Source organism: Danio rerio, chromosome 16 (genome assembly GCF_052040795.2).
Source record: "Danio rerio strain M-AB ecotype USA chromosome 16, GRCz13ab, whole genome shotgun sequence".
NCBI classification, from domain to species: Eukaryota; Metazoa; Chordata; class Actinopteri; order Cypriniformes; family Danionidae; genus Danio; species Danio rerio.
Window position 1 is genome coordinate 22,938,815 of NC_141036.1, and position 26,958 is coordinate 22,965,772.

A 26,958-nucleotide genomic window follows, 5' to 3' on the forward strand; every position below is an offset into this window, starting at 1 on the left:
AAGACTGTGGGTGATGAAAAGACACTTCCTTATACTAAATTACAAATGTCAGATCATCACTAACAAAGAGCCATTTCTCCATCCACTGTGAGACAGCAGAATACATAAAGAGGTAATGGTAGACTTGACTGATTTGATAAAAATCCCTCATCAGTGAACCAGACAGTGCATCTGATAAATGAGAAAGGAGACAACACATTCATGGCATTATCTTTCATCAGTGATGCACACACTGATGCTGAAACTCTCTCACACTCTTCTAATCTTCCAGAGGGACACAAAGAAAGGCCTCTCCTAATTTATCTAAACACTGTTCTGACATCAGTTTGTGAAAGGATGGTGTCTGACATCATGATTTGGGTGAAAAAAATAGGCTGTGCAAACTTTGCCAATAAAAGATTGATACTGTCTGAGCTCATGCATAATAGAACAGTGTCATTGCGTGCAAACACAGATGTGCATTTGCGATTAAGTCCCTTACCAGTTTTTACATATAAAATGTCTCAAATACCAATGACTGCTCAAATAAAGGAAATAAAACTGAATTTGCAGCAGTACTGTAGATTGATCAGAGTGCTGAATTGTGCAACAACAATCTAAAACAGGAATATTAATTTGAATATTGTCAAAATCTGTCAAATTTACATTTTATGAACAATTTTATATATTTTTTTCTCCTGAAAATGTTTCCTAAATTGAACAATTTCATGAATTATTTACAGACCTATGAATGTTCCTATATGCACTGCAATATTGTTTACAGTTGAGTGCAGCTTTACCCACAGGTAGTTTCTGTTTGTCATAAATGAAGATGTATTTATTCTTTTGCACAATGCTGTAAATAAATTAAAATTGCAAAAAGCATATAAAAATGAGAAACATACATTTTCTTGTACTCTTGTCTTGTACTCAGATACCTCACTAAATGCAGTGATGTCCTACTTTACTGTAGTTTCCAAATGGCTGTGCAAACAGTATATAGTGCTGTCTTGAGCATTTTCAGAAAGTGTCACCAAAATCTTACTTTTTGCATTGGTAAAAAAAATTATTGAGTAAAATGTCATAATGAAAACATGACAAAGCCGTTTAACTATCCTGTTCATAAACAATGGTGTCAGACCTTTTCATCTTGACACTGACACTTTCCTCGACATCAATACTTGCTTTTGAGGAATGATCTATCCATTTTAAGCAAGTGAGGTTTTGCAGTTTGTAGGCCTACTAAATGTTTTTAGAAATGCATTAACTCTTGTGCAAATGTAAATAGTGTTGTGAGAAATGCACCAAAGCGAATGAGAAAAGCAGTACATAGTGGTAAGAACATTTTAATCAGAAGAGTTGCCTCACCTTCTCATCCTGCTGGAAAGTGACTTTTTTGGGCTCAGATCGGGTCCGGTTGAGTCTGTGAGTAATTTTGTCCCTCAAAAGAGAAGTATAGCCCAAGTGCTGGTAAATGGGGTTTGTGGTCATCTTAGCGATGTATTCCGCTGCCTTTGTCTCAATGTACAGAGTGATGAGACCATCCGTAACCAGATCATGAACCGATTCGAAACGTTTTTCTCCCACAAAGTGCTTTCCATCATAGAAGAGTCGGTAGTTAAGAGTTTGGCCTCCAAATCTGAGTGAAACAAATAATATTGTATATTATCTTACTGAAAAATTTCATACAACAAAATTATACATTTAATTTTTATAATTGTTTAATATAATATAATATAATATAATATAATATAATATAATATAATATAATATAATATAATATAATATAATATAATATAATATAATATCATTTTTAGAATGGATAAATGGAAAGATCAATAAAGAAAAACTACAATTATTAAATATGAATATATTACTTGATGCTAAATATTTGTATATATTATCATACAGTTTACTAATATGAAATATTTATCAATTAGAAAATATATGTTACACTTACAGAAGATAGATAGATAGACAGGCGGACGGACGGACAGACAGATAGACAGATAGATAGATAGAGTTTGATGGATGGATGAATGTATGTACAGTATGTACATGGAAAAGTGAAGAAGGAACTGTGTGTACCTCAAAGCAAGTGTGTATGTTCCTGGCTGTCTCTGACTCTCTCTGATGAGATAAGCACCTTCTGTCCCAGCCAGAAGTTCATCTGCTTGCTCTCTGGAAATCAGACCGTGGAACCTGTACAAAGACACCCTGATTTAACTTCACGTTAAATTTCGCTCACACAAGCACACACACAGCAAGAATTTCTTGTAGCTTTCATATTCATATGCACAGCAACTCTCGCTCAATTGACGCAACATAAATCACTGTCCTTTTCTATCTCCCTCATACGTGCTCCTTCATATTATCACCCACGCTCACATCACTGCACAAAATCAATGTGTACAACCTTTCATAACACTCTTAAATGAAAATCCTGCAAACTCAGCAGAATTCACATGCATTGTGGAAGAAAACTGATGAATTCTGACATTATTTTCTCATCTTTTACTTGTTCCAAATCTTTATGAATTTCTTTCTTCTGTTGGCTGCAAAATAATATATTTTGAAGAAAGCTGGAAGCCTGTAACCATTTACTTCTATAGTACTTGCTTTCCTATACGGTGATGGTTGGGTTTAGGGTAGGAAGAGGAGTAGGCAATCGTCACCTAAGTAGTGGAACTTTAGATTAGATTAGATTCATTAGAACTTTATTGTTGACTTCATTGTTACAAGTACAAGGCAACGAAATGCAGTTTAGGTCTAACCAGCAGTGCAATAGCAGCAAGTGCAGGACACAGGTATAAGTTAAAGTGCAGTTATAAAGAAACTATGTTGATATTTACAGATGGATGTACTAATAACATTACATACAGGTTGTATTAGCTATGAACAAAGATTTACAATAAATTAATATATGTAAAGGGTGCTATTAATAATCAGAAGTGAGCAGATAGATAAACATAACTACAAATGTATATGTACAGTGGGTGTGTACATAATTACAAATGTCCATGTGCAGTGGGTATGTACAGTTCAAATAAATGAATCAGTGCAATGAATATGTGCACTTTTTAAATGTGCAAATGTTCAATAGTGCAGTGATTGTGAGGAGAATAAGTTAGAGGAGAGTGGGGGGTGTATTAGGGGGTCAAAAGAGTCAGTGAGGGGCAGAGTTCAAAAGAGAGACAACTCTGGGAAAAAAGCTGGTTCTCAGTCTGCTGGTTTGTTTTTGTCCAGGGAAGCCTGAAGCGCCTGCCAGAAGGCAGGAAAGAAACCAGTCTGTGAGCAGGGTGAGAGGAATCCTTAAGATGCATGCTCGGCGCAGACAGTGTTTCTTCTGCATGTCCTCAATGGCTGGCAGTGTGGTCCCTGTGATGCGTTGGGCAGTTTTTATCACCCGCTTGAGTGCCTTACGCTCAGCAACAGAGCAGCTTTCATACCAGACTGCGACGCAGTTGGTCAGGATGCTTTCGATTGTGCAGCAGTAGAAGTTCACCAAGACAGCTAATAAAAGCTGGTTCTTCTTAAGTTGCCTTAAGAAAAATAGGCACTGGTGAGACTTCTTGACCAGGCTGGACGTGTTGGTGTTCCAGAAAAGAACCTTTAAGATGTGGGTCTCCAGGAACTTGAAGGATGAGACAGGCTCAACGGCCATCCCATTGATGTGGATGGGATCATGTGAACCTGTTCGTCCCTTCCTGAAGTCCACAATGAGCTCCTTGGTCTTGGCAGATTATTGTCGGTGCCCCAAGTGGCCAGATGCTATGTCTCCTCCCTGTAGGCAGTCTCATCATTGTTGCTGATTAGACCAATCACCTTGTTGTCATCTGCAAATTTGATGATGGTGTTGGATCTTTTCACAGGCCTACAGTCGATGGTAAAAAGGGAGTAGAGGAAGGGTACCACCCACTAAGATAACGCCCATGCTACTGTGATGGTTAAGTTTAGGGTAAGGGGAGGTGGAGGCAAACATCTACTACGTAGTGGACCTTGTCCCGCCCACTAAGGTAACGTCCATGATATTGTGACGGTTGGGTTTAGGTTAGGGGGAGGTGTAGGCGATAGTCGACTACATAGTAGAACTTGTACCACTCACTAAGGAAACACCCATGCTACTTCAATGGTTGGGTTTAGGGTAGGGGGAGGTGTAGGCCATCATCAACTACATAATGGACCTTGTACTGTCCACTAAAGTAGCGCCCATGCTACTGTCACAGTTGGGTTTAGGGTAGTGGGAGTAGTCAAAAATCAAACATAGCAATATTTTTTTTTAATTTTGGGAAATTGGGATATACAGTTGAAGTCAGAATTATAAGCCTCCCTGATTTATCACCCCCCCATTTATATTTTTCCTAATTTCTGTTTAACGGACAGAAGATTTTTTCCACACATTTCTAATCATAATAGTTTTAAAAACTCATGTCTAATAACTAATTTATTTTATCTTTGCCATGATGAAAGTAAATAATATTTGACTAGATATATTTTAAGACACTTTACACTATACAGCTTAAAGTGAAATTTAACGGCGTAACTAGGTTAATAAGGTTAACTAGGCAGGTTAGGGTAATTAGGCAAGTTATTGTATAATGATGGTTTTTTTCTGTAAATAGTCGAAAAAAAATTGCTTAAAGGGGCTATTAATTTTGTCCATAAAATGGTGTTTAAAAAATGACAAACTACTTTGATTCTAGCCAAAATAAAACAAATAAGACTTTCACCAGAATAAAAAAATTATCAGACATACTGTCAAAATGTCTTTGCTCTGTTAAACATCATTTGAGTAATATTAAAAAAAGAAAAATAATTCAAAGTATGAATACAACGATATGAATACAATTTCACCATATGACCAAATAGCTCTATTTGGAAAGATTGATAATGTTTGATCGATTGAGATGATTTTGCAGCAGAGTGCATGTCTATAAAATCTAAATAAACAGTCTATAAACTTTTTGGGGTCCCTTGACACATTTCGTCATGGTCTTTGCTACTTGCAAAGCATTACTTTATTTGCATGTGTTGTGAGTAATTCCATGCACTTGTTTATTCAGAGATTGATGAATCATTGTTTATTAATTGCATTTGCGGGCGATGCAGTGGCGCAGTAGGTAGAGCTGTTGCCTCACAGCAAGAAGGTTGCTGGGTCGCTGGGTCGCTGTTTCGAGCCTCGGCTCAGTTGGCGTTTCTGTGTGGAGTTTGCATGTTCTCCCTGCATTCGTGTGGGTTTCTTCTGGGTGCTCTGGTTTCCCCCACAGTCCAAAGACATGCGGTACAGGTGAATTGGGTAGGCTAAAGTGAATGTGTGTGTGTGTGTGTGTGTGTGTGTGTGTGTGTGTGTGTGTGTGTGTGTGTGTGTGTGTGTGTGTGTGTGTGTGTGTGTGTGTGTGTGTGTGTGTGTGTGTGTGTGTGTGTGTGTGTGTGTGTGTGTGTGTGTGTGTGTGTGTAAAAACAACGTAAAAACGTGCTGGATAAGTTGGCGTTTCATTCTGCTGTGGCGACCCCGGATTAATAAAGGGACTAAGCTGACAAGAAAATAAATAAATATATATGCATTTGCATAAAATCCAATAAACAATCTATAAGCTTTTTGGGGTATCCTAACACATTGTCATTGTGGTCTGTGCTATTTTCAGTGCATTTCTGTATTTGCATGTGCTGTGAGTATTTTCAAGCATAACTACTTTTAAATACAATCAAGAAAAAAATGCAATTGAAATAAAGTGTTTTATGGTTTCCTTAGTCTAACATAAGGTAGTGTTCAAGTACAGTAACTGAATGATAAAAAATAAAAACAATTCAATGAAGTTAATCATAGTTAAGGTCACAAATGGGGTACAATTTCTTATACATGAATGCTTTTAAAATCATTATATAATCATAAGCATGAAAAACATGTGCAAATGATAAATTGTGATACATATTGTAATTTAACATTGCATATATTCTGCGATGTGTCTGCAAATGATCGCATTGCAATATCGATGATGAAACAATATATTGGGCAGCCATAAATCACATAGAATCACATTTAACTAATGAACCAATCACATGTAACATTTGGGGATGTATACGTGGTCAAGATTATCAGCTTCAATTTAACTAGATGAATTATCTAGACCACAACATAGAATCTGAGCTCACACAAATCTGCAGATTTTATACACAACTTGCTTTGTTTACCAAACAACTGGATCTAATTGGATTTGCAATGCAAACCTTAAACATGCAGTAGGTTATTGTCTAAAAGTTAAAAGTCTCTTCACATTCCAAAATTGAAGATTAAAGTGAAGGATTTAAATGTATTATTATGTATTTTTATATTCTGAGTAAGGCATAAGACTAATGAATGTTCGTCATATTTAACATTTGTCAGACCAACAAATAACTCAATTATGGCAGTTATCTGAAACTGCATGTGAGCAAATTTAAGTTTGAATTTCTGCATAGCCTGTCAAGCAGCAGACAGAGACGTCAATGGGCATACATGTGAAGCATGGCCACCTACAGCTGACAGAGAGAGACGTCAGGCAAACACATTAACCTGAAAGACTTTGTCACAATCACTGCGATCTAATCCTTACAGATCACTTGTAAACTGACAGATCACATAGAATTACAAATCTGTCGTTATATGGACTACAAGATCCAATCATGCAACACACACACTAGCTCCAAGTCTCCATTGATTAGACTCACACAGCTGATGCTGCTCATGGACTGAGTACACTACACATATATGCGGCTCACATTAAGACACTTATTGCTGCATCTTATTATACTGATTGTGAACATTGCGATGCAGTTTCCTTGCCTTGCCTTCTGTTTAAACCTCACCTTGTTTGTTTGCTTATGTTTACATTATGTCTGTTACATTATGTCTGCTGCCTGCCTGTACTAACCAGCTGCCTGTTTATCGACCATGACTCTGGATGCCAGTATCTGTTTGCTCCTATGTTGACTGTTGCTTGCCTGACCATTCTCTGCATAATAAACCCTGCATTTCAACGTGGCCTTGTATCCATGAAAAAAAGATGATTTTAAAAAGGGATTCTGACAAAAAATGCAGAATCAAAACTTTTCTAAACCCTGAATTAATATCGGAATTACTTTGTACACTGGGGGGGCAATGATGTTATGCATTTCAAAACAACAATGTAAAGAAGAACATTAAGTCACACAAATGTATGTAGATTGTGTTCTGAATAGGCTTATATTGCCGGAAGCATTGTTCAGCTACTGAAATGTCCGGCGAAAGATATTTCTAAGTTCATAGAGTACCTTTTACAGCATAGATAATATATTCGGTTAAATAGATATATGCATTTGATTATTTGTTCAAGTGTAAAAGTAGACGAAAAAAAGCAATGTACGAGGATCAGCGAGCACAACTGAAAATGAAAAGTGACTTGTTTTGGTAAAGTAAGTGTAATATTAAACAATGACAGGGTGTTTCTGTTTTTAGCACTCCCTTTTTTCTGATCTGATTTTTATTTAGTTCAATACCAAAACATAAGTAAATAGCGCTCTTCCGCCTAACCAGCTTAACTAAGTTGAAGTTTAATTCATATTCGTACATTTGTTCATTTTTGAACAATGACTTGTGACATGCTTCCACTCTAACGTTACTTTGAATATTGGGTCTGAAATAGCATGTAGAAATGACTTTAAAACAATATTAGCACTGTTTCATTGACTGTGAACAATGCTGTATTTTTTTTGTCATTGGCTGATTATATGATTTCACTATTTTGAATTTGCAAACAATTCTTTTCTGTAATTATATAATTGAGGAGAAAGTTGAATGTGTGAATATAAAACCAACTTTACCCCAATGCCAGTTTTGGGGAAATATAATTCCTGCAACTGCTGGTCTGTCAACAACTATACTGGACAAAGTGTGTGTCAAAACATAATCTAGTGTTGTATTTATTTGGTGTGCGTTTGCGCGTTCATGACTTGAAAGGTATCTAGATTACCCCTTTATTTAGATTTATTATGAGTCTTTTGTGTCTCCAGAATGTGTCTGTAAGATTTCAGCTCAAAATACCCATCAGATTTTTATTATACCTTTTATAAGTTTCTATTTGTTTCTGTTTTGTTTTGTTTTATTTACTGTTTTGTTTTGTTTTGTTTACTGCGCTTTTAAGGCTAGTCCTCCCCGCCCACCGTTTCTACGTGCCTTTCTGTGTGCCTTAATCTCCTCTATCGGCTGACTCAGACAACAGACAGACATAAAGGAAGAATATCTCATGTAGCGTTTGTAACAAATACCAGTGAGTATTTGAGGCATTTGTTTAGCAACGATGAGTAACACACAATGTCGTTACAAAGTTCACACACATACACAGCGCAGACACACATACACACACGCACACACACACACACACACACACACACACACACACACACACACACACACACACACACACACACACACACACACACACACACACACACACACACACACACACACACACACACGACAGCGTGCACGTTTAGCTTTGCACTCTTTTTGCACACAAATGTGACAGCATCCCGGTAAATATCCACTGCCTACTATTCATTACAAACATGCACAGTTTTAAAATATTTTAAACTTGTAAAACTCACTCTTGATCACATGAATGATGATCCTAGCAATCTGAACAGACCTTTTATTCCCGGTAGCTTTGCGCACATCCTGTCTTGTAGATATGATTATACACGTGACTACCAGGACATGTTAATACGCAGCGGTCAATCAATTAGGTGGGCAGGGGGTCCGCACTCCTACGTAAGTTGTGGTCGGTCTGAAAACCACTACAATTGGTCCATCATTTTTATGATTTTAAATTGAAAAAAAGGTCTGGGTGTGTTTATTTCACCCCGATATGATGGTCTATACAGTATATCTACACATATGTCTGTCCAGATAGCTTGAAAAGATTTTTCACCATGGGTGCCCTTTAAGGGGGCATGGTTTAATATCGGAATATTGAAAAGCAGAATCTGTCTGGTCCTATTAATGAACTAAAGAATGTGAAAACTTATCCAATAGAGCGTTTTCATAAAATGGTGATGAGAAATATTTCAACGGTTCATTTATAAAGCTATATGTTGTATTATATCATCTTTGCATCAAAAAAAAAAAGTTAATGCTCATGAGAGGTGTTTCTAATGCTAAGTCTATGGACGGGACAGTAAATTTGACGTTTCTCTCCCTTTGTACATTTTTAAAGCCATGAAAACACTATTGTGAAGTTTTTCTTTTGTTATCTGAGTAAATTGGAATGCATAAAAGATACAAACACTTGTGGAACTCTCCCATTCAATGACCATAAATTTACCTGCTTCTGAGAAACGAAAATGTAAAAAAAGAGTTTATTGACTTTGAATGCAAGGAATAAAATGTCAATGTGTTATCTGCGTATTTCAGATATTGCTGATCTACTAAAATTTTCAAGGACAACTATCTTTAGGGTTTACAGAAAACGGCCTAAACGAGAAAAAATTGAAGTGAAAGGCAGTTTCTGTAGGTGGAAATCTCATGGTACAGGTCAGAGGAGAATGAGCAGAGTTTGAAACGCAACAATAACTCAAACAGACACTTGCTACTGTCGTGGCAAATTATGGTTCTGGGTGCCAAAGACTTTAATGCTGCAGCAAGAAATGAGACATCAGCTAGAGTCCTCTCGAGTCTGCCTTCTGCTCTCAAATCAAGTTACTTTAACCATTTTCTGTTCATATCAGCTGATGTTCTAACATTATTTCCTAACCTGTTTTTGTAGGAAATTTCTCCCTGCAGTGTTTTTGTTGTTCAACAATCATATGCTTATATGTTTACTTGTATCATATGATGTTCTTTCAATGGTTATTAACAGTTTTGTCATTGTTACTGTGTTGTTTTTTTACCTTCTTAGCAACAGAACTAGCATCATCTGACTCAATGTATTTAAATGTATATAACCAACTGCATATGAACGACCAAGTGTACAGTTTAAGTCAGAATTATTAGCCCCCTTGTTTCTTTTTCCCCCAATTTCTGTTTAAGAGAGAAGATTTTTTTTCAACACATTTCTAAGCATAATAGTTTTAATAACTCATGTCTAATAACTAATTTATTTTATCTTTGCCATGATGACAATAAATCATATTTTACAAGATATTTTTTAAAACACTTCTGTACGGCTTAAAGTGACATTTAAAGGCTAGGTTAATTAGGTTAACTAGGCAGGTTAGCTTAAAGGGGCTAACAATTTTGACAAAAAAATGTTTTTTTTTTTTTGTAATTAAAAATTGCTTTTATTCTAGCCGAAATAAAACAAATAAGACTTTCTCCAGAAGAAAAAATATTATCAGACATACTGTGAAAATTTCCTTGCTCTGTTAAACATCATTTGGGAAATATTTAAAAAAGAAAAAAAATATTTCAGACTTCAAGTGTATGTGATAGAGAAACAACTTATACTGTATGTGGTAAAAGGTTATAAAAATACATACGTTTATACTTACACTGAGTACTATAAAAATAATAAAATAGAAATTATATCAACCAAGGTTTGAGGTATATTTGAACACACATATATGGTGGCTAAGAAAGTTCAAACCCAATAAGTTAAGAAAACAAATACATACAAATTCAGGAAACATCATCGATTTGACAACATATACAAATTTTCACAACACATGCAAACACAAAAACGTGCTGCAAATAGTGCAGACCACAACAGAAATGTGTCAGGGTACCCCAAAAAGTGACAAACTACTTCCTGTTTAGAGTCAGTGGTGTTGTTGGCAGACATCCCACCTCTCCCGGAAGCTCTGGGAGACTCCTGTATATTGATAGTAACTCCCTGAACAGGATGTAGGGTTGGATATCTGTATATCTGGTATAGCATGGTATTCAAGAGTTCATACTTAGCTGATGATTGGTTATAAGCTTGTTTGGCATGTTTTTCGGGTGGTGAAATGGAAGATTGAGCTCAGGCAGATCTCAAGAAACCCGCTTATTTGTGGCTAATAACAAAATGCTTTATGAGGAAAAATACTGTTGGCTAGGAACTTGACTATGGTGCCAATTTGGTTTGGTCAGTTTACTTATGACGCATGTCTTTGGATGGTGGGAGGAAACCCAGGAACCCATGAGTACGCGGGGAGAACATACAAAATCTGCACAGAAATGCCAACCAGTCTGGCAAGGGCCACAACCAGTGACCTTCTTGCTGTGAGGCAACAGTGCTAACCACTAAGCCACCATGCTGTCCAATCTGAGAAAAAATAGGTGAGGAATAGGAGAGGATGGGGAGACTCTTTAAGATGAAGATGACTGCGCTATGAGGTTATCTGTGGTGACTTTGAATTGACTGATTGGAGAATCGTGTATTAGCTAATGCAGGTCCAGTCATGATCAATCATAAGCACATGATCCCCTCAAAATTTGTTTATAAATAAACTTCTCAACGTTAATTTTGCAACAAGTCAGATTACTAGGGCTAAAAATGTAATTAATTCAAGCCCATAGCCAGCCTGTTGAAAGGGGTGGTTCTTCTTTCTGATCGTTTTTGCAGTTATTCGCCTCATCCGAGGTTTAAATTCTGCATTTTGGTGGCATTCTAATTTTTACTGCTCGATCAGCTTGTCGAACGGTAATCATAACCACACTTTATAATGTACTAAAAATATGTGTTTACCATACTATCTTATAATGAAGTATTTGTTTACAAATCTAAAAACTTAACTAAATTATTACACTTTTAGATATAATGTTATTAGATAAGCATTTTAAATAAAATATTATTAATAAACAAATGAAAAAAGACACATTTTTAAATACAAATTTATTATCATCCATCATGTAAGAAACAAAAAGTAAAGGGATCTTGTAAAACTTGTTTTAAACTAAACCTGTAGGCTATAGGCAAATAAAAAAACCTGTTCATTTCATTCAACTTTACTCAGAATTTTACCACTTAAATAATTAAAAACGGAATTTGTCTTAAAGCCTTCATCTATCTGTAATTTTCAGAATTTATGATGGCATAGCAGTCACAAATGGGACAAACAGGCACATGTAAAAGCAAAATTCTGGACTTTTGTCAGTGGCGGGTGGATCTTTTTAACCACCCGAACCCCCCTTGGCTACAGCCCTGTAATTACCAATTGTGAACCAACCTTGTGAAGTCTACACACCATATCATAAATCATTTCAAACTTGTCTTGAACCTGGTTGTAAGATCCTACTCCAATAGAACACTTTTGGGATGTGGAAAATAATCCTTGTTTATTCTCTTCCATGAGAAATAAAGGCATGTTTTCAAAAGGGATCCAACCCAGTATTAAGGTGTACTTAAAAAGTGGCCACTGAGTGTAGAAACCATATATAGAATTAAGAGAATTAATACTTATGTTTTGCATTCAAAATGCAACTAGTAGATTTAGATACTCACTCTCTACCATAGTATTTCGGTCTGCTTTCCATCTGTAAATGAAAGAAGAGAAAAGAGAGATGAATATACGAAAAATGCAACACAAAACAAACTTCATCTGTTCAACTGTTCATATGTTGGGTTTTCTAACAAGATGAGCATTTTGTGAACATGGAGGAAGCATAAACATCTGCTTCGGTGTTTGTTAAAGAAACACTCAGTCGATATAACTTAAGTTTGATAAAACGTGGAAGGGTTTACACACATTTTGCAGGACTTACCTCCTGAGGACATGTGATCCTCTTTGGTCTCGGTGCTTCCTGCTGTAGCTGGTACACTGGTGAACAAAAATAATAGTTTTACTATTTATACCTCGTTTTGATTATGATTTTCCTATACTAACATCAAGACAATAGTCTGATTATCTACATCCAAAAAAAAAGACATTTTTGATTTCCTTGATTTGATTATATTAGGTCAAACTCAAAATTAAAAAATCTAATAAAAGGTGCAGTAGGTGATCTTCCACACAGAATCACAGTCCCTCCCCTGCCGGTCGGTGGAGCTGCGTACAAAAGGCTGCGCAGTTGTTCAAATCTGGCCTAGATCCCCATGATTGCAGACAGACACAACTGAAGCTACTCATGAACTGATTACTAGGAATATTTATACAGCACACACACTCGCGCACACACCCACACACACACTTCAGTGCTGAGTCTTGTTAAACTGTATAGTGAACATTACAGCATGTTTTTCCTTGCCTTGCCTGTGTTTGAACCTTGCTTTGTTTTGTTTATTTATTTCTGTCTGCTGCCTGCCTTTTTGACCACTTGCCTGATATTTGACCCGTTCACATTACAATTACAACTTTTTCACTGACTTTTCACTGAATTTTGTGACATGATACACACACTAACACACACACATCAGTGGTCATCACTTTTATTGGCCTGTATCAGCCATAGTTTGTTTGTTAACAAATAAATACATGCACATGAAGCTTTTGTAGAATTAAAAATGAAACAGTATATGGTAGACAAACCACATACTGTGTGCTGATTTGTGAAATTCAGCAGGGTACATTGATGACATAAATGATGATGTGTTTCATTAATCCATTAACACTATATCGACAATGGCTGTTTCTCAATTACTAGAATGCAGAGAATGGACTTGTGTTGTTTTGAAGACCGGTCTTGCTTGGTCACCCCAGAAGAACGAACTCGGGAGATCACGAGAACACAGAAAGTCTCCTGTGAAAAATGAGAAGCCGCATTCTTCCTGATGGTCACATGTCCTTCACACATTTTTAACGAGAAATTTTACAAATATTACAGTACATAAACATGATTTATTGTTTTTCTCCTTTTCACAACATATACTATGCATAAAGACTTTACTAGTATATGTTGCACAAAACAAATAAAACAGATTTCAAAGCAGATTCAGCAAATAAACACCCTTAATGAGTTCACGCCTTTATTAAGATTTTCATGTTAATGTTTATTTTTTTTTACCGTCTCATTTGGGAACCTTCTGAGACAAATAAGTTATCTTTCTGAACTTTAACAATGGCGATGCGGTGGCGCAGTAGGTAGTGCTGTCGCCTCACAGCAAAAAGGTTGCTTGGATGAGCCACGGTTGGGTCAGTAGGCATTTCTGTGTGGAGTTTGCATGTTCTCCCTGCTTTCGCGTGGGTTTCCTCTGGGTGCTCCGGTTTCCCCTACAGTCTAAAGACATGCATAAAGGTGAATTGGGCAAGCTAAAATTGTCTGTAGTGTATCTGTGTGAATGAGAGTGCATAAGTGTTTTCCAGTGATGGGTTGCAACTGGAAGGGCAAAAAAATGTGCTTGATAAGTTGCCGGTTCATTCCACTGTGGCAACCCCAGATTAAGACAAAGCTGAAAAGAAAATGAATGAATAAATAAACTTTATTGATAAATCTATATGAAATACTGCACTTCCCACCTCTAGTCACAATGACTTTTGGGACTTCTGATAAGTTCGGTGCTCAAGTCTGCATCGGTGCATCCTCGATATTAAGACCTTAGGTCATCAAGCACAGACATGCAGACTGCTTCTATAAACATATATGAAAGAATGTCTCTATGCACATCATGATTTTGCTAAGTGTGATGTGATTATGGATTAACGTCTACAGTATGTTGATCCTGCAACATCATTTTTGTTTGAAAATGTAATCTATACCTATTCCCTACCCTGAATTCCTACTATAACTGGAAATTATTCCCAAAATCAGAGGAAATAATAGTTGGAAAACAATCATGTAGTAGTGCATATACCCAACTGTAACCCTAAACTTATTATAAATGATAAACGGTAACCTTAATTCGGATTTTTACATAGATGTTGATCCAGGAACAAGTCCTACTTGTGTCAGAATGGTCTTAGTAATTCTTATTTTGGTGGCAGACAGAGATGGGAAGTAACGAAGTACAAATACTTCATTACTGTACTTAAGTAGATTTTTCTACTTTACTCCACTTTTTGTTTTCTGACAACTTTTTACTTCCTACACCTTTTACGCAAATATCTGTACTTTCTACTCCTTACATTTTTAAATCAGGCTTGTTACTTCAATTTTCACGTGTTTGGTGGCGGGATCTATTATTTCTTGGCATTGTACAATTTGAGCGCCTTTTTGATGCAATCAGTGTATTTTTATCATGGCGCGCCTGCACTGCATGGCATTTTTTTAACCAAGGCTATCATGCACTGTATATGAGATAGTTTGTGAAGATTACTAAGGCAAGGATGACTACGCAGATGAGACAGAGAGAGACGATGAGGTTAACATGACTGATGCTGTCCTGTTTACATGGTGATAAGACACCATTTGCTTGATCTGATCACAGGTAAATGAGAGAAAATTCCAGTTCAAAAATATAAATGCTTAAAGTTGGGAGTTTTTTTGTCCACTTCCGATCATGCTGCACAGAATTTCTCTGGTCTTTCAATCTACTACCGCAAAAAAGTGTTTTTTTTTTTTTTTTTTCTGTAAAGTTTTGTACATTCAGTTCAAAAACAATCCAATACTCTATAAAAACTATATGCCTTGAGATTTATTTTCTTTATTACCAATGAGTTCGTATTTCCCATTTGAGTAGTGATGGGACGTTCAAATCATTTTACTGACTCAAATCTTTGAGTCTCACTTTTTTCGAGATGAATAAATCTATTTTCAAGTAATTTCCTTCAATTTGTTCAAATACCATAAAATTTGTTATATTGTTGCCAAAATAACATTGAAATGTTAAGAAATGCTTCTAAACACATCTAAAACTAACCCAAACTACAAATAAGTCATAATAAGAATACTACTATGCAATGCAATGCTACTAAAATAGAATAAATAATCGTTTACCTGGTGTTTGTCTATAATTAGCTCTGCTCACCTCTTCTTGCATGTCTTTAAATTTGAGTCGTTCATTACTGATACTGACCTATATAAGCTTGACCAATGCATACAGTCTGAACTGGAAACACCGATGATTGGTTTACTTTTTGAGTCTTCGGGTTCTTGAGCTGTTCGTGACAACATGTAAAGAGATGACTAAGAGTGCTTTTACTTTTTTTGTTGTCAGAGTACAGTTCTGAACTCGAGTGTGCACCCACGAACCGTACCTGAGTCCATCTGAAAAAAGGTGGTTTGGGGTATAGTTCATGCAAACTCTGGTCCGATTCACTTCTGGTATGAATGCACACCAATTGTCAAATTGTCCAAATAACAGAAGTGAACCACCAGTACAACAATAATTTGTGTGTGTCTTGTGTGTCTGTGTATCACATACTGTACCTTGGAAACAAGCGGGATTGAGCCAGGAAAAGTACAGTGATAATGTCTGCTTATCTAAATAAAAAATAATATTTTTTGCGGCAGATGTGTCTAAAACCAAAAGATTTATTAAAAGCAGAACAACTGCAATTTGTGGGCGTCTTTCCATTTTGGTGCTTTGCTTTTGTGTTCGTCACCTAGCAACAGCTGTAAACACAACAGCAGCTCGATGACACAAGCGTACCGGTTGTTAAGAAGGAGAAAAGCCAGTGTGAACACAAACCAACTAAGAAGATGGCAAGGTACAATCAAACTTGTGTACAGTCCAGGCAACTGAACCAAGTGTGAAAGCACCCTTAAAACCGAAGACTCAAGAAATGAACGGAACAAATCTTTTTCCGGCTCTAAATGCAAATGATTGGCTTCTGTCTTTCATGTGATAAGACTAAAACCCGATGGAAGACTTGAAAAATTAACTAATCTTCTCCTCCACATGCACAAATTTAGGCATGGGTGAATGATTGACTCCCTGAGAGGACTCATTGTCCTTAAGTCACATAAAATATTTATTCAAAATGAACAACCCATCACTACATTTGAGTCCTCGCTCCTTTCCCCACACCAACCGTGACAACTTGGTGAAATCAGGTTAGGGGCTCTCTATCAGAAGCTCAGAGATTTCAACCGTGGTACCTGTACTATAAGTGAATTTATGAATTGTCCTCACTACTGAATATTCCACCTTCAACTATTAGTGGTATTACAACAATGTGGAAGCAACTAGGTGATACTTTGCCATGAAATGGTAGGCCATGTAAAGTCATAGATTGGGTTTACAGAGCGCAAAAGTTGCACTTTTTTCAAGGTCAGCTATAGACCTCCAAACTTACTGTAGCCTTCAGGGGTGCCTTTCAGAAAACTATCGTTAGCTAACTAAGGTCGCAAGTTCCATTGTTACAAACATAGTTGGTGGATTTGGTGGTTCCCAAATCCATAGAAGTAGTCATTTCACCCCATTAAAAGTGTCATTATAAACGTTTTACGTTATAACTTATGTGGTTCACACAACGGATCTGCGACAGAGGAACTACAGTTTTGCGGAACACTCATCACTATATTGTTCTTTTCCCTAACAATCATCGTACTATGATAGTTCAGCCATGAGTTATGTTGTTGTTTGGGAAATGCACGCCAGATTAGCTTAAGAACAGAGAGCTTCATAGAATAGGTTTTCATAGTCAAGCTCCATCCAAGCTGTACATTAACAAGTGCAATACAAAGAATCAGATGCAGTGGTGTGAAGCAGTTTCTCAACCACAATCCTGCATCAGGACCACCAGCTCTGAACATGTACAAAAGAGACATTCAAAACATGCAGTGCTGGTGGTCCTTAAGGAATATGGTTGAGAAACATTGGTGTAAAGCATGCTGTCACTGGACTCTAGAGCAGTGGGGATCATACCTGTCAAAATTGGGATGTGAAAATAAGGGATTTGCCCACCATAATAACATCATGTAACACTATAATCATAATATTATCATATTCACAATCAAGTAAATTATAAGATTACTAATGTCCATGCAAGCATATCCATTGATATCAGCTCTTTTATTGTGAAGAGCAACTTAACAGTAGAAATTCTGTTTATTGTACCTCTAATCTTTATAACGCTCTGGCAAAATGCTGGTATATTTAGAGCATGTCAAAACACAGCAGTATCTGTTAGACATTAATCCATTAGGTCTGGGCTGCAGGACACACACCCACTATCACTGCTGTCAAACCCAAGCTACAACGCACTACACAAGTGGATTGGCTAATATTGGTAAAGCTATTGAAAAATGAACACTGCAAGATCCTAACAAATAAATCAACACCAACAGTAGATCGATATGGGGAAGAGTGCATGAAGGGCTAGAAATTCAGCTCAAGGGGCTTTAAGCTCACATGTTTTGATTGTGCCTATTTGTTTGAAAACGTAGTACAGAGAATATGGAGGTTAATACCAGGAATTCCTTAGGTTATCCTCTCCTAAATAATCAGCTTGCACAGGCAAGGTCAGTCTGTGGTCAGTTCAAACAACATTCCTCTGATAGCAAGTTCATTTACAATAGCTAATTCATTAGTGACTATAATAAAGGATTTTGAATTTGGGTTGCAGCACTGTACACTATAATACAGCTAAAAAATAATCTCTAATACATATAAACTGATTCATGTCAATAATGTTAAGGTTACAGTTACTGGTTGTACTGTATTTGACAGATAAGTATTGCAATTACTTATCTGTCAAATACAGTGAAACCAGTAACAATTCAGATTAGCAAATAACACCCACTGTTTTTTTTTTTTTTATTTAGTTTTTTTTTGTGCCACTGAATTTGTTCTTTAATATATTAGATATTAGTTTAGTATTCGTTAAATCGTCTTTTTAACCAACTATGTGAATTATGTTTTGTTTTTTTTTTTCAAAGGAAGCTGAACTAAAGTATTTAGTACTGTACAAACTTTTCAGTAGTTAAAAAAAATCTGTTTTAAAATATATATATTTTTAGGTCACAAGTAATATTAAAATTTTCTGAGATATAAATTGTTGTGTTCACAAGCTGTAAGACCTAGTAATAAAAACTCAAAGACATAAACACTTGAAATATATCAGTCTGTGTGTAATGAACCTATGCAATGTAAGAGTTTCACTGAAATGACTGAATTACTGAAATCAACTATTTCAAAGACATTTAATTTATTGAGATGCACCTGTATGTACTTCACTGTAAAACTCAATAAGTTAAGGTAACTCAAACAATTTCAGAAAACCGATTGCAACAAACCATTTAAGTTCAAAAACTAATCTGACTACTGTGAACTTACTCCATTTAAGTTGATGTAATGAGATATTTAAGTGATTATGTGTTGATTGAGCATTAATGATGAACACAAGTGTTGCAGCATTAAAAAAAAAAAAAAAAAAACTGGCTCCATATCTCATGTCAGTTTTTCTTTGGGTTCCATAACCGTGTTATATGGCAAGCATAAAAAAAAAATATATATATATATATATATATATATATATATATATATATATATATATATATATATATATATATATATATATATATATGATAAAATATGACAAAAACATACGCTCGATGAGTTTGTGGTTCATTCCGCTGTGGCGACCCCTGATTAATAAAGAGACTAAGCCGAAAAGAAAATAGTATAGTTGAAGTCAGAATTATTTGCCCCCTGTATATTTTTTTCCTCAATTTCTGTTTAATGGAGAGAATATTTTTTCAACACATTTCTAAACATAATAGTTTTAATAACTCATTTCTATTAACTGATTTGTTTTATATTTGCCATGATGACAGTAAATAATATTTGACTAGATATTTTTCAAGACACTTCTATACAGCTTAAAGTGACATTTAAAGGCTTAATTAGTATAATTAGGTTAACTAGGCAGGACAGGATAATGAAGCATAGTTAAAAGAAGCATCTACTTTATTCAATACCATTTATCATCAACCTAGAAATTAATTAAAATAACAATGTTATTATGATTCTGCAGTATGATTATTTAACCTAAAACATTTTTTTTTTCATTTCTCTAGTCATATCATACATGTGCAACATTCAAAGAGAAACTAACATAAGAAATGAAGACAAAGAGCTCTAGAAAAGCAACTGCTGTTGTCATAAATAGTGACGTCTAACACAATTATTTCCAGTGAATCTTACTAAGGGCTTTTGTAGACATCTGCCAAAAACAAAGTCAAGCAGGTTAGTAATAGGTAAAGCTGTTAATACTGTTTGTGGAGTTGTTCAATGATCCAATGTGTTCTTTTTCTTTTGTTTTTTTTAAGACTGTGACTAAAGTCAGCTGTAGTTTTGTGTTTCTCTTCAGTAATTCTGCTTGCTAACAGCAAGTGTACATTATTAATGCTCAATCAACACTTACTTATTTACTTAATTATCTCATTAACGGCAGAACTGAATTCAAAACTCTTTTCAAATGAGTAGAATTAACTTTCAGTAAAAGCTGAGGTAACTACACTCATTTCATTTGATAAATTTGACTGTTTGGTTTTACAGTGTTGAAATATTATGCCACGATGTTATTACTATAAAATCAGTCACATAAAATGGTCATAAATTGATAGTTCACTCAAAAAAAAAAACTCTTTATTTACTTATCTTCAAGTGCGTCTTAACCTGTTTGAGATTTTTTCTCTGTTGCAACACAAAGGAAAATATTTTTAAAAATGTTAGAAACCTGTAACCATTGACTTCCATAGTATTTGTTTTTCGTACTATGAAAGTTTCAGCATTTTCTAAATATCTTCTTCAGAGTTCAACAGCAGAAAGGAAGTCAAAATGGTTTGTGACAAGTGAATAATAAGTAGATTATTTCCAGTTATGGCTGAACTATCTCTTTAGTGTGTTCAAAAAGAAGTTATTGTGTATAGTATCAAACTGGTCAGTGAGTTTGCTATATGAAGGTTTTTTTTTTTTTTTCTAGGTTTATTTATCACAAAGATGATACAATCTGATAATGGAAAAAAATCCCTCTTAAAGGGTAAGTTCACCCAAAATTAAATAAAAATACCTCCTTCTTTACTCTCCCTGATGTAGTTTTAATCCAAAATTCATAGGTAAGAAACCTTTAACCTATAGACATAATAATATTATGTACACCTACTTCTATTTTTGAAAAAAAAAAATAGTTTAATAAATTGCATTGTTTTTATTATATCATTTATTAATATGGTGACGCAGTGGCGCAGTAGGTAGTGCTATCACCTCACAGCAGAATTGTCATACAGGCAGAGATCATACCAGTGCAAAAGAGTACAATAAGGGTTATCCAATATCGTAGTCAAGCAGGCAAAGGGTCAGGCTATGCGGCTAAGGATCAATACACAGAAGAACAAAGGTGAGGCTCAGGAAACGGAAGACTAGACAGTAAAATACTCAGACACAAAAAGATTACAATATAGCAAGGCTCAGTCCCGAGGTGTTTGTGTGTGTAGCTTAAATAGTGTGTATAATCAGTCCTCCGGTGGTGTGTGTGCAATCAGTCAGGATAAGGAACGTGTGTGTGAGCAGAGTGCATGTATGGAGTTGTAGTACATGAAATGGCAGATCTGTAGTTCATTAGCGATTGTGCCTGTTGTCCAGCAATATGGTGTTTAGATCGCTGGTTATCATGAAACTTGGCTAGGTCAGTTGGCGTTTCTGTGTGGAGTTTGCATGTTCTGCCTCTTTTGGCGTGGGTTGCCTCCAGGTGCTCCGGTTTCCCCCACACAGGTACAGGTGAATTGGGTATGCTAAATTGTCCATAGTGTACAAGTTTAAATCAATGTGTTTGGATGTTTCCCGGAGATGGGTTGCAGCTGGAAGGGCATCCGCTGTGTAAAACATGCTGGATAAGTTGGCGGTTCATTACACTGTGGCGGCCCTAGATTAATAAATGGACTAAGCCGAAAAGAAAATGAAAAAATGAATTTACTAATATTTGACAAAAAAGTCAAACACTTTTTTTTTTAAGCAAAATAACTGCAAATTTTTCAATAATGATTTCATTGAATTGTTTTGCTGATTTAAAAAAGTGGTATTTAAGTTACATTAAATCAATATAGTCATGTAGAATTCCAGAACTTTTGGACCTTGCAGTGTATTATCATTCTGAACCAATTACTTCCTCACATTAAGATAAGATTAATAATAATGCTATTCAGATAATCACGAGAAAAGCAGCACGAGTGAAATGATCGATATGAACTCAAAAAAATAGCAGCAGATGTGTGGAGCTACTTGAGCTGGACGTGGACGTGACCTTCTCTTGATGACTTCATTAAAAGCTGCTCATTGTGGAGAGCAGCACTTGGCCAGCACAGTCTGTGAGCAGACAGAATCTGGACTCAATGCTCAGATTTCTCCTCACAGGGAGCAGGAAGGCATTCGACAGCCATGCCAAGATTTTGTCAAAGAAGCTTAGAACGAGCAGTGGGTTCTGGACAACGTCCACCAGAATGACAAGGACAGGGCCTGCACTAAAAATACTGCACAGTGGGAGTGAATGTGAGCAAAAATGAGTTGAACTGTGGGATGGGTTCTGAGTTAATGCTAACTGGCCAGGAAATCTTGACAGGGGAATTGCTCCTGTCAGGGTGGGATATTAATGGGGCTTGGGGCTAAATTAAATCTATTATGGCTGTGGCGATAAAAGTGAAATTTGAAAGTGAATGTAAAGTGTCGATTACATCAGATACCTTCAACATGCTTTTGTCAGCACTGAGCATTAGAACCAATGAAACATGTCTGTTTATCTTATGAATTCATTGGCCTATCAGAGGCATTTAAATAAATCATTAATGAACATAATCAAAATTCAGATATTATGCAAATTAGATAAACATGTACACAAATTTCTATTACTTTATCTAGTAATTGTGCAAATAGATTTTTCATGGTGCCAAATAATTTTACTCTCGCATGAGTTTTTTTTTTTTTTATTCTGAAAAGGAATGTTTAGCAAATTTATTTTTATTTCTATAGGGTTTTTACAATGTAGATTGTTTTGAAGCAACTTAACATAGAAGTTCTAGTAAATTAAAACTGTATCAGTCCAGTTTTCAGAGTTATAGTTCAGTTTAGTGTGGTTTAATTTTCATTGCTAAAAGTCCAAACACTGAAGAGCAAATCGATCAATGTGCAGCTTTACAAGTCCCAAAAGATAAAAGTGATATAAGTAAACTTATCAAACTAAATTACTGCAAGAGGAGGATTTGTTCTATCAACCTTGGTTAATGGAAAGCCACCATTGCGCAATTTTCTAAATATCTGAAAAGTGTTGTGCATATTTGTAACAGACACCTACTGTACTGTATATATCTTTGGTTATTCCAATAATAACATTTTGTGATAAAAGAGGGCAATGTTTGTGATAAACTGAAGTCATGGACTGGTTTAGTGATGATTACTTTTTGCTATTATTCTCAGGGTCCTGATTTGATCTTTTCACTTTCAAATGTTTGCTGTTTGTTACTCACTTTCTACTCTAAGAGAAGTTATATCGCTAAATCAGTAAACATTGTTTCTGAACTCCCTCAAATGCCTCGATGATAGTGCTGATTTTTTTCAGGAGCTTTGTTGGATTTAGCAAACTATTTTTATGGGGATATGAATGACTGGTAAACTTTGACTCTTTTTTTTGTTGTTGTTGTTGTCAATAAAGTTAAAGCTACTTAATGCAAGTTATTTGCAAGTTATGCAGATATTTGAATGTTTTGGTTTTATTCATTCATTCATTCATTTTCTTTACGGCTTAGTCCCTTTATTAAACAGGGGTCGCCAGAGCAGAATGAACCGGCAACTTATCCAGCATATGTTTTACGCAGTGGATGCCCTTCCAGCTGCAACCCATCACTGGAAAACATCCATACACCCTCATACACTACAGACAATTTGGTTTACCCAATTCACCTATACCGCATGTCTTTAGACTGTGGGGGGAACAGGAGCACCCGGAGGAAACCCACGCTAACACGGGGAAAACATGCAAACTCCCCAAAGAAATTCCAATTGACCGAGCTGAGGTTCAAACCAGCGATCTTCTTGCTGTGAGACAAACATGCAACCCACTGCGCCACCGTGCAGCCCTGTTTTGGTTTTAGTTCTAGCATATTTAATTAAACTAGTGGTCATGTACTACTCAGGTCAATTCATTTCAAGGTGGTCACGAAACACCAAAACACATTTTTTGAGCTGTTGACAGTCGTATATGTGTCCCACACTGCTAAAAACACTATTAAGACACCTATATTTCACTAAAAAGTGTAAATTGGTTGTTTTTGTGTTATTTCAAGCAAATTCGTACTTCCTGTTTGAAACGAATTTTTGAAGCTGCGTCACGGTCATGACATAATAGCCTGTATTCCAGCGTGCAGACTGGGCGTCTGTGCCAGAGTGTGTCTTATTACGTCTTACAGTGTGTTGCATTAATGCATGAGTAAGGCTTGGTTCAAACCAATCAGCGCGCTCTATTGTGCAACTTCATTAATATTCATTTCTGTGTTTACACGACATGGACGCCACGTTGTGTTGGCAAAACAAGCGTGAAGTGTTGCTTTTATAGTTTGCTGCCGTTAAGTTTCGTTTTCTTTTTCTCTCTGTGAGAGCTCAGACTCACGTGTGGATTAACAGTGTACGCGACGCTCGACAACAATAACTTACGTGTCTAAGGAGGATTATTGTTTACCTGAGAGCTGTTCTCATCTGCAAACGTTGAGATCGGATACGCTTGTAGTATTCTCTTCATAAAGACGCGGCTCTAGTTGCTGTGGATTGTCCTGTCTCTACAGATTTGGTAAGTGAGCGACCAGTGCTCTTTGTTTATTCAGTTTGTTCGTATCGAACAAAGTTAACTATTGCACCGTAACATGTTAGGACCACAACCAAACTTTAACCTCGTGTAGGGTTTTTAACCACATTTAGTGACCGGAATAACACACGCGGCTTTCTGACGCTACCTGCCGTGTGCATCTAAGTTTCCGGAAAATGCGGAGTTTTTTTTTTCTCTCATTCGCCGTGCGGTATCAAACATTGCATGAAAAATACACGCTTAGAGCAGATCCTCGAATCAAATATCTCGTTTGTCGCGAGGTGCATGAATGAATTCCCTGAATGAAAGAGCCAAACTGCAGTTAAAGTCCAACATTTAATAATTTGGCAAATAATTCCACTACAGATGTCCATGTAGGTTAAACACCATCACTTTCTACTGTGTGTGAGTATTTTGACTGAAACTCGCGCGTGCCCAAATAGACACTCCCACACCCTCCCACTTTAGTTCCTCCGACACTCCCCCCTAAACAGAGCTGGACACGCCCACTTTTCTGACTTTTTCCAAAGTAGAGGTGTGAAAACACCCTGCTGAAATGAGGGGGTTTCATGGCCCTTTAACAAGACTACTTCAGTAGACATATTTTGGTAATCAATACTACACTTTCTCAGATGGATTGGTCTGCAGTACATTTCCCAAAACTATCATAGACAACTAAAATTTAGATTGTTACTAGCATGATTCAGCAATTTGGTGGTTCCCGAATCAATTATTCCAACAAACATTCACAAACCACATTGCAAGCTCATTTGGTTGAAACTATACCTGTAGCTCTGTATACATTTCTGGAGAGTGTGAAATACGTCATAGTTGGTACATTTTTTTTGTAAATCCACCAGAGGCCACTGTGTACGCTTTTTGAGATCTCAAATTTTATTCATGAGAGCCATTCGTGCCTGCTCTTCTCACCAATATCCACCAAAGGCCGCTGTCGACTGACTGACCGACTGACCCCCTTCCCTAAACCAACCAACCATGTTTTTAAAAGCACCGATTGACCAGTGCCCACTCCCTTACCTAAACCCAACCAATAGTGTTGGCCGTCCACATGAAGGAAAGTGGTTAGCTGGTAGCACGAAAAGAATCAAAAGTCATCCATGTTGTCATACCACCCCATAGAGGTCATTTTAAATACGAAATGCAGCCAAACATAGCTCTGGCTATGTATTTCACTCTCTATAGAAATATATCCGAGTGTGCATTTTCACAATAAGCATGTGTTAATAGTTAAAGCTGATTTACACTTCTGTGTCAAGTGCATCCATATGCAGACTGCGCATGGTCGCGTAGCCTTCGCCGTCGCAGATGCGCACTACTTTAAAATTTAACTACACGTTGCAACAACACATAGTGCAAGATATCGTTGATGAGTGTGGGGGGGGATGAGAGCCGCGCGAGCCAGAAGGAGCAAGTGTTACCAGTGTCAAGTCCCTTGAACAGCACACTGAAGTGTAAATGAAGTTTCACAAACTAATTTCGAGAGAAGCACGTGATATGATTGACTGCAGCTGGTCATCCATTTACAGTCATTAGTTAGCCAATCAGATTTATCCAAACTCACTATAAATAGCCTAGCTAGAACTACTCCCTTACCTTCATTTTTCAAAGAAAGCTCTCAAAAGGACTGCTTCAGTTCCTTCACAAGCTTACTAAACCCAACATCTCTACAACTCATCAACTATTCAACCACCATCGTCTGACTACAACAACCAACAACAACAGCAGCAGAAATACTAAAACAACGGAAACAACAAACAGCAGCATAAAACCACCCTCACATCAACAACAGTAACATGGAAAGAAATAATACCTCTGCCTCTCCCAGTAACACCAGCCCAGGCACAACAACAACATGCTTAACCCGGAAGCCAACCAAATACCAAGGCTCCCATTAGAGGCCGAAGGCCTATTTAATCCACTGTAACAAGGACCCAACACCACACGCAATCACCATCTTCCAATCCAAATCACCACCCACCTACTCCAGCTTCTTCATTCATCTCCGCAAGATCATCATCCTTCACTTTTAACAAGACAATTTCCAAACTCCGCAAGGCCCTCATAAACGCCGTAATTTCCATCCCCAGCCACTGCAATAAAACTGAACTACTGAAACTCTACGAATCCATCCAGTCACCAACTCCGCCCCCTCAGGACAGCAGAACTCCCACCAAACCCCCTATCCTCAACCCACCACAGTGCAGCATGCAAGAGATCTCCCCGGACTATTAAAGAAAGCAACCAAGAAAAGCAATAAAAACCAATCCCACAAAACAGGATAAATCACACCCTCTACTGTCACATTCCAAAACACGGACAATCCACTAGACAACGACGGCACTCCAGGACTTCCTA

The 26,958-nt window shown here is 36.7% G+C and overlaps 1 protein-coding gene and 1 long non-coding RNA gene across 2 annotated transcripts in view; both read right to left on the bottom strand.

The window, feature by feature from the left end:
* chn2 (chimerin 2) overlaps positions 1 to 26,958 on the bottom strand; it is a 163,079-nt gene that overhangs the window by 73,374 nt on the left and 62,747 nt on the right. Inside the window, exons 3-6 of the mRNA XM_087286905.1 lie at positions 12,677 to 12,732; positions 12,417 to 12,448; positions 2,068 to 2,181; positions 1,348 to 1,618 (exon numbers count right to left, since the gene is read on the bottom strand). Coding sequence (XP_087143031.1) covers positions 1,348 to 1,618; positions 2,068 to 2,181; positions 12,417 to 12,448; positions 12,677 to 12,732 — 473 coding nt within the window. The remainder of the gene's footprint in view (positions 1 to 1,347; positions 1,619 to 2,067; positions 2,182 to 12,416; positions 12,449 to 12,676; positions 12,733 to 26,958) is intronic.
* On the bottom strand, positions 5,698 to 10,151 carry LOC147833324 (uncharacterized). Its single transcript, XR_015511302.1, has 3 exons — positions 8,415 to 10,151; positions 7,457 to 7,905; positions 5,698 to 6,554 (listed from the first exon to the last, which is right to left on the bottom strand). It is a non-coding gene; the product is annotated as an uncharacterized LOC147833324 (long non-coding RNA).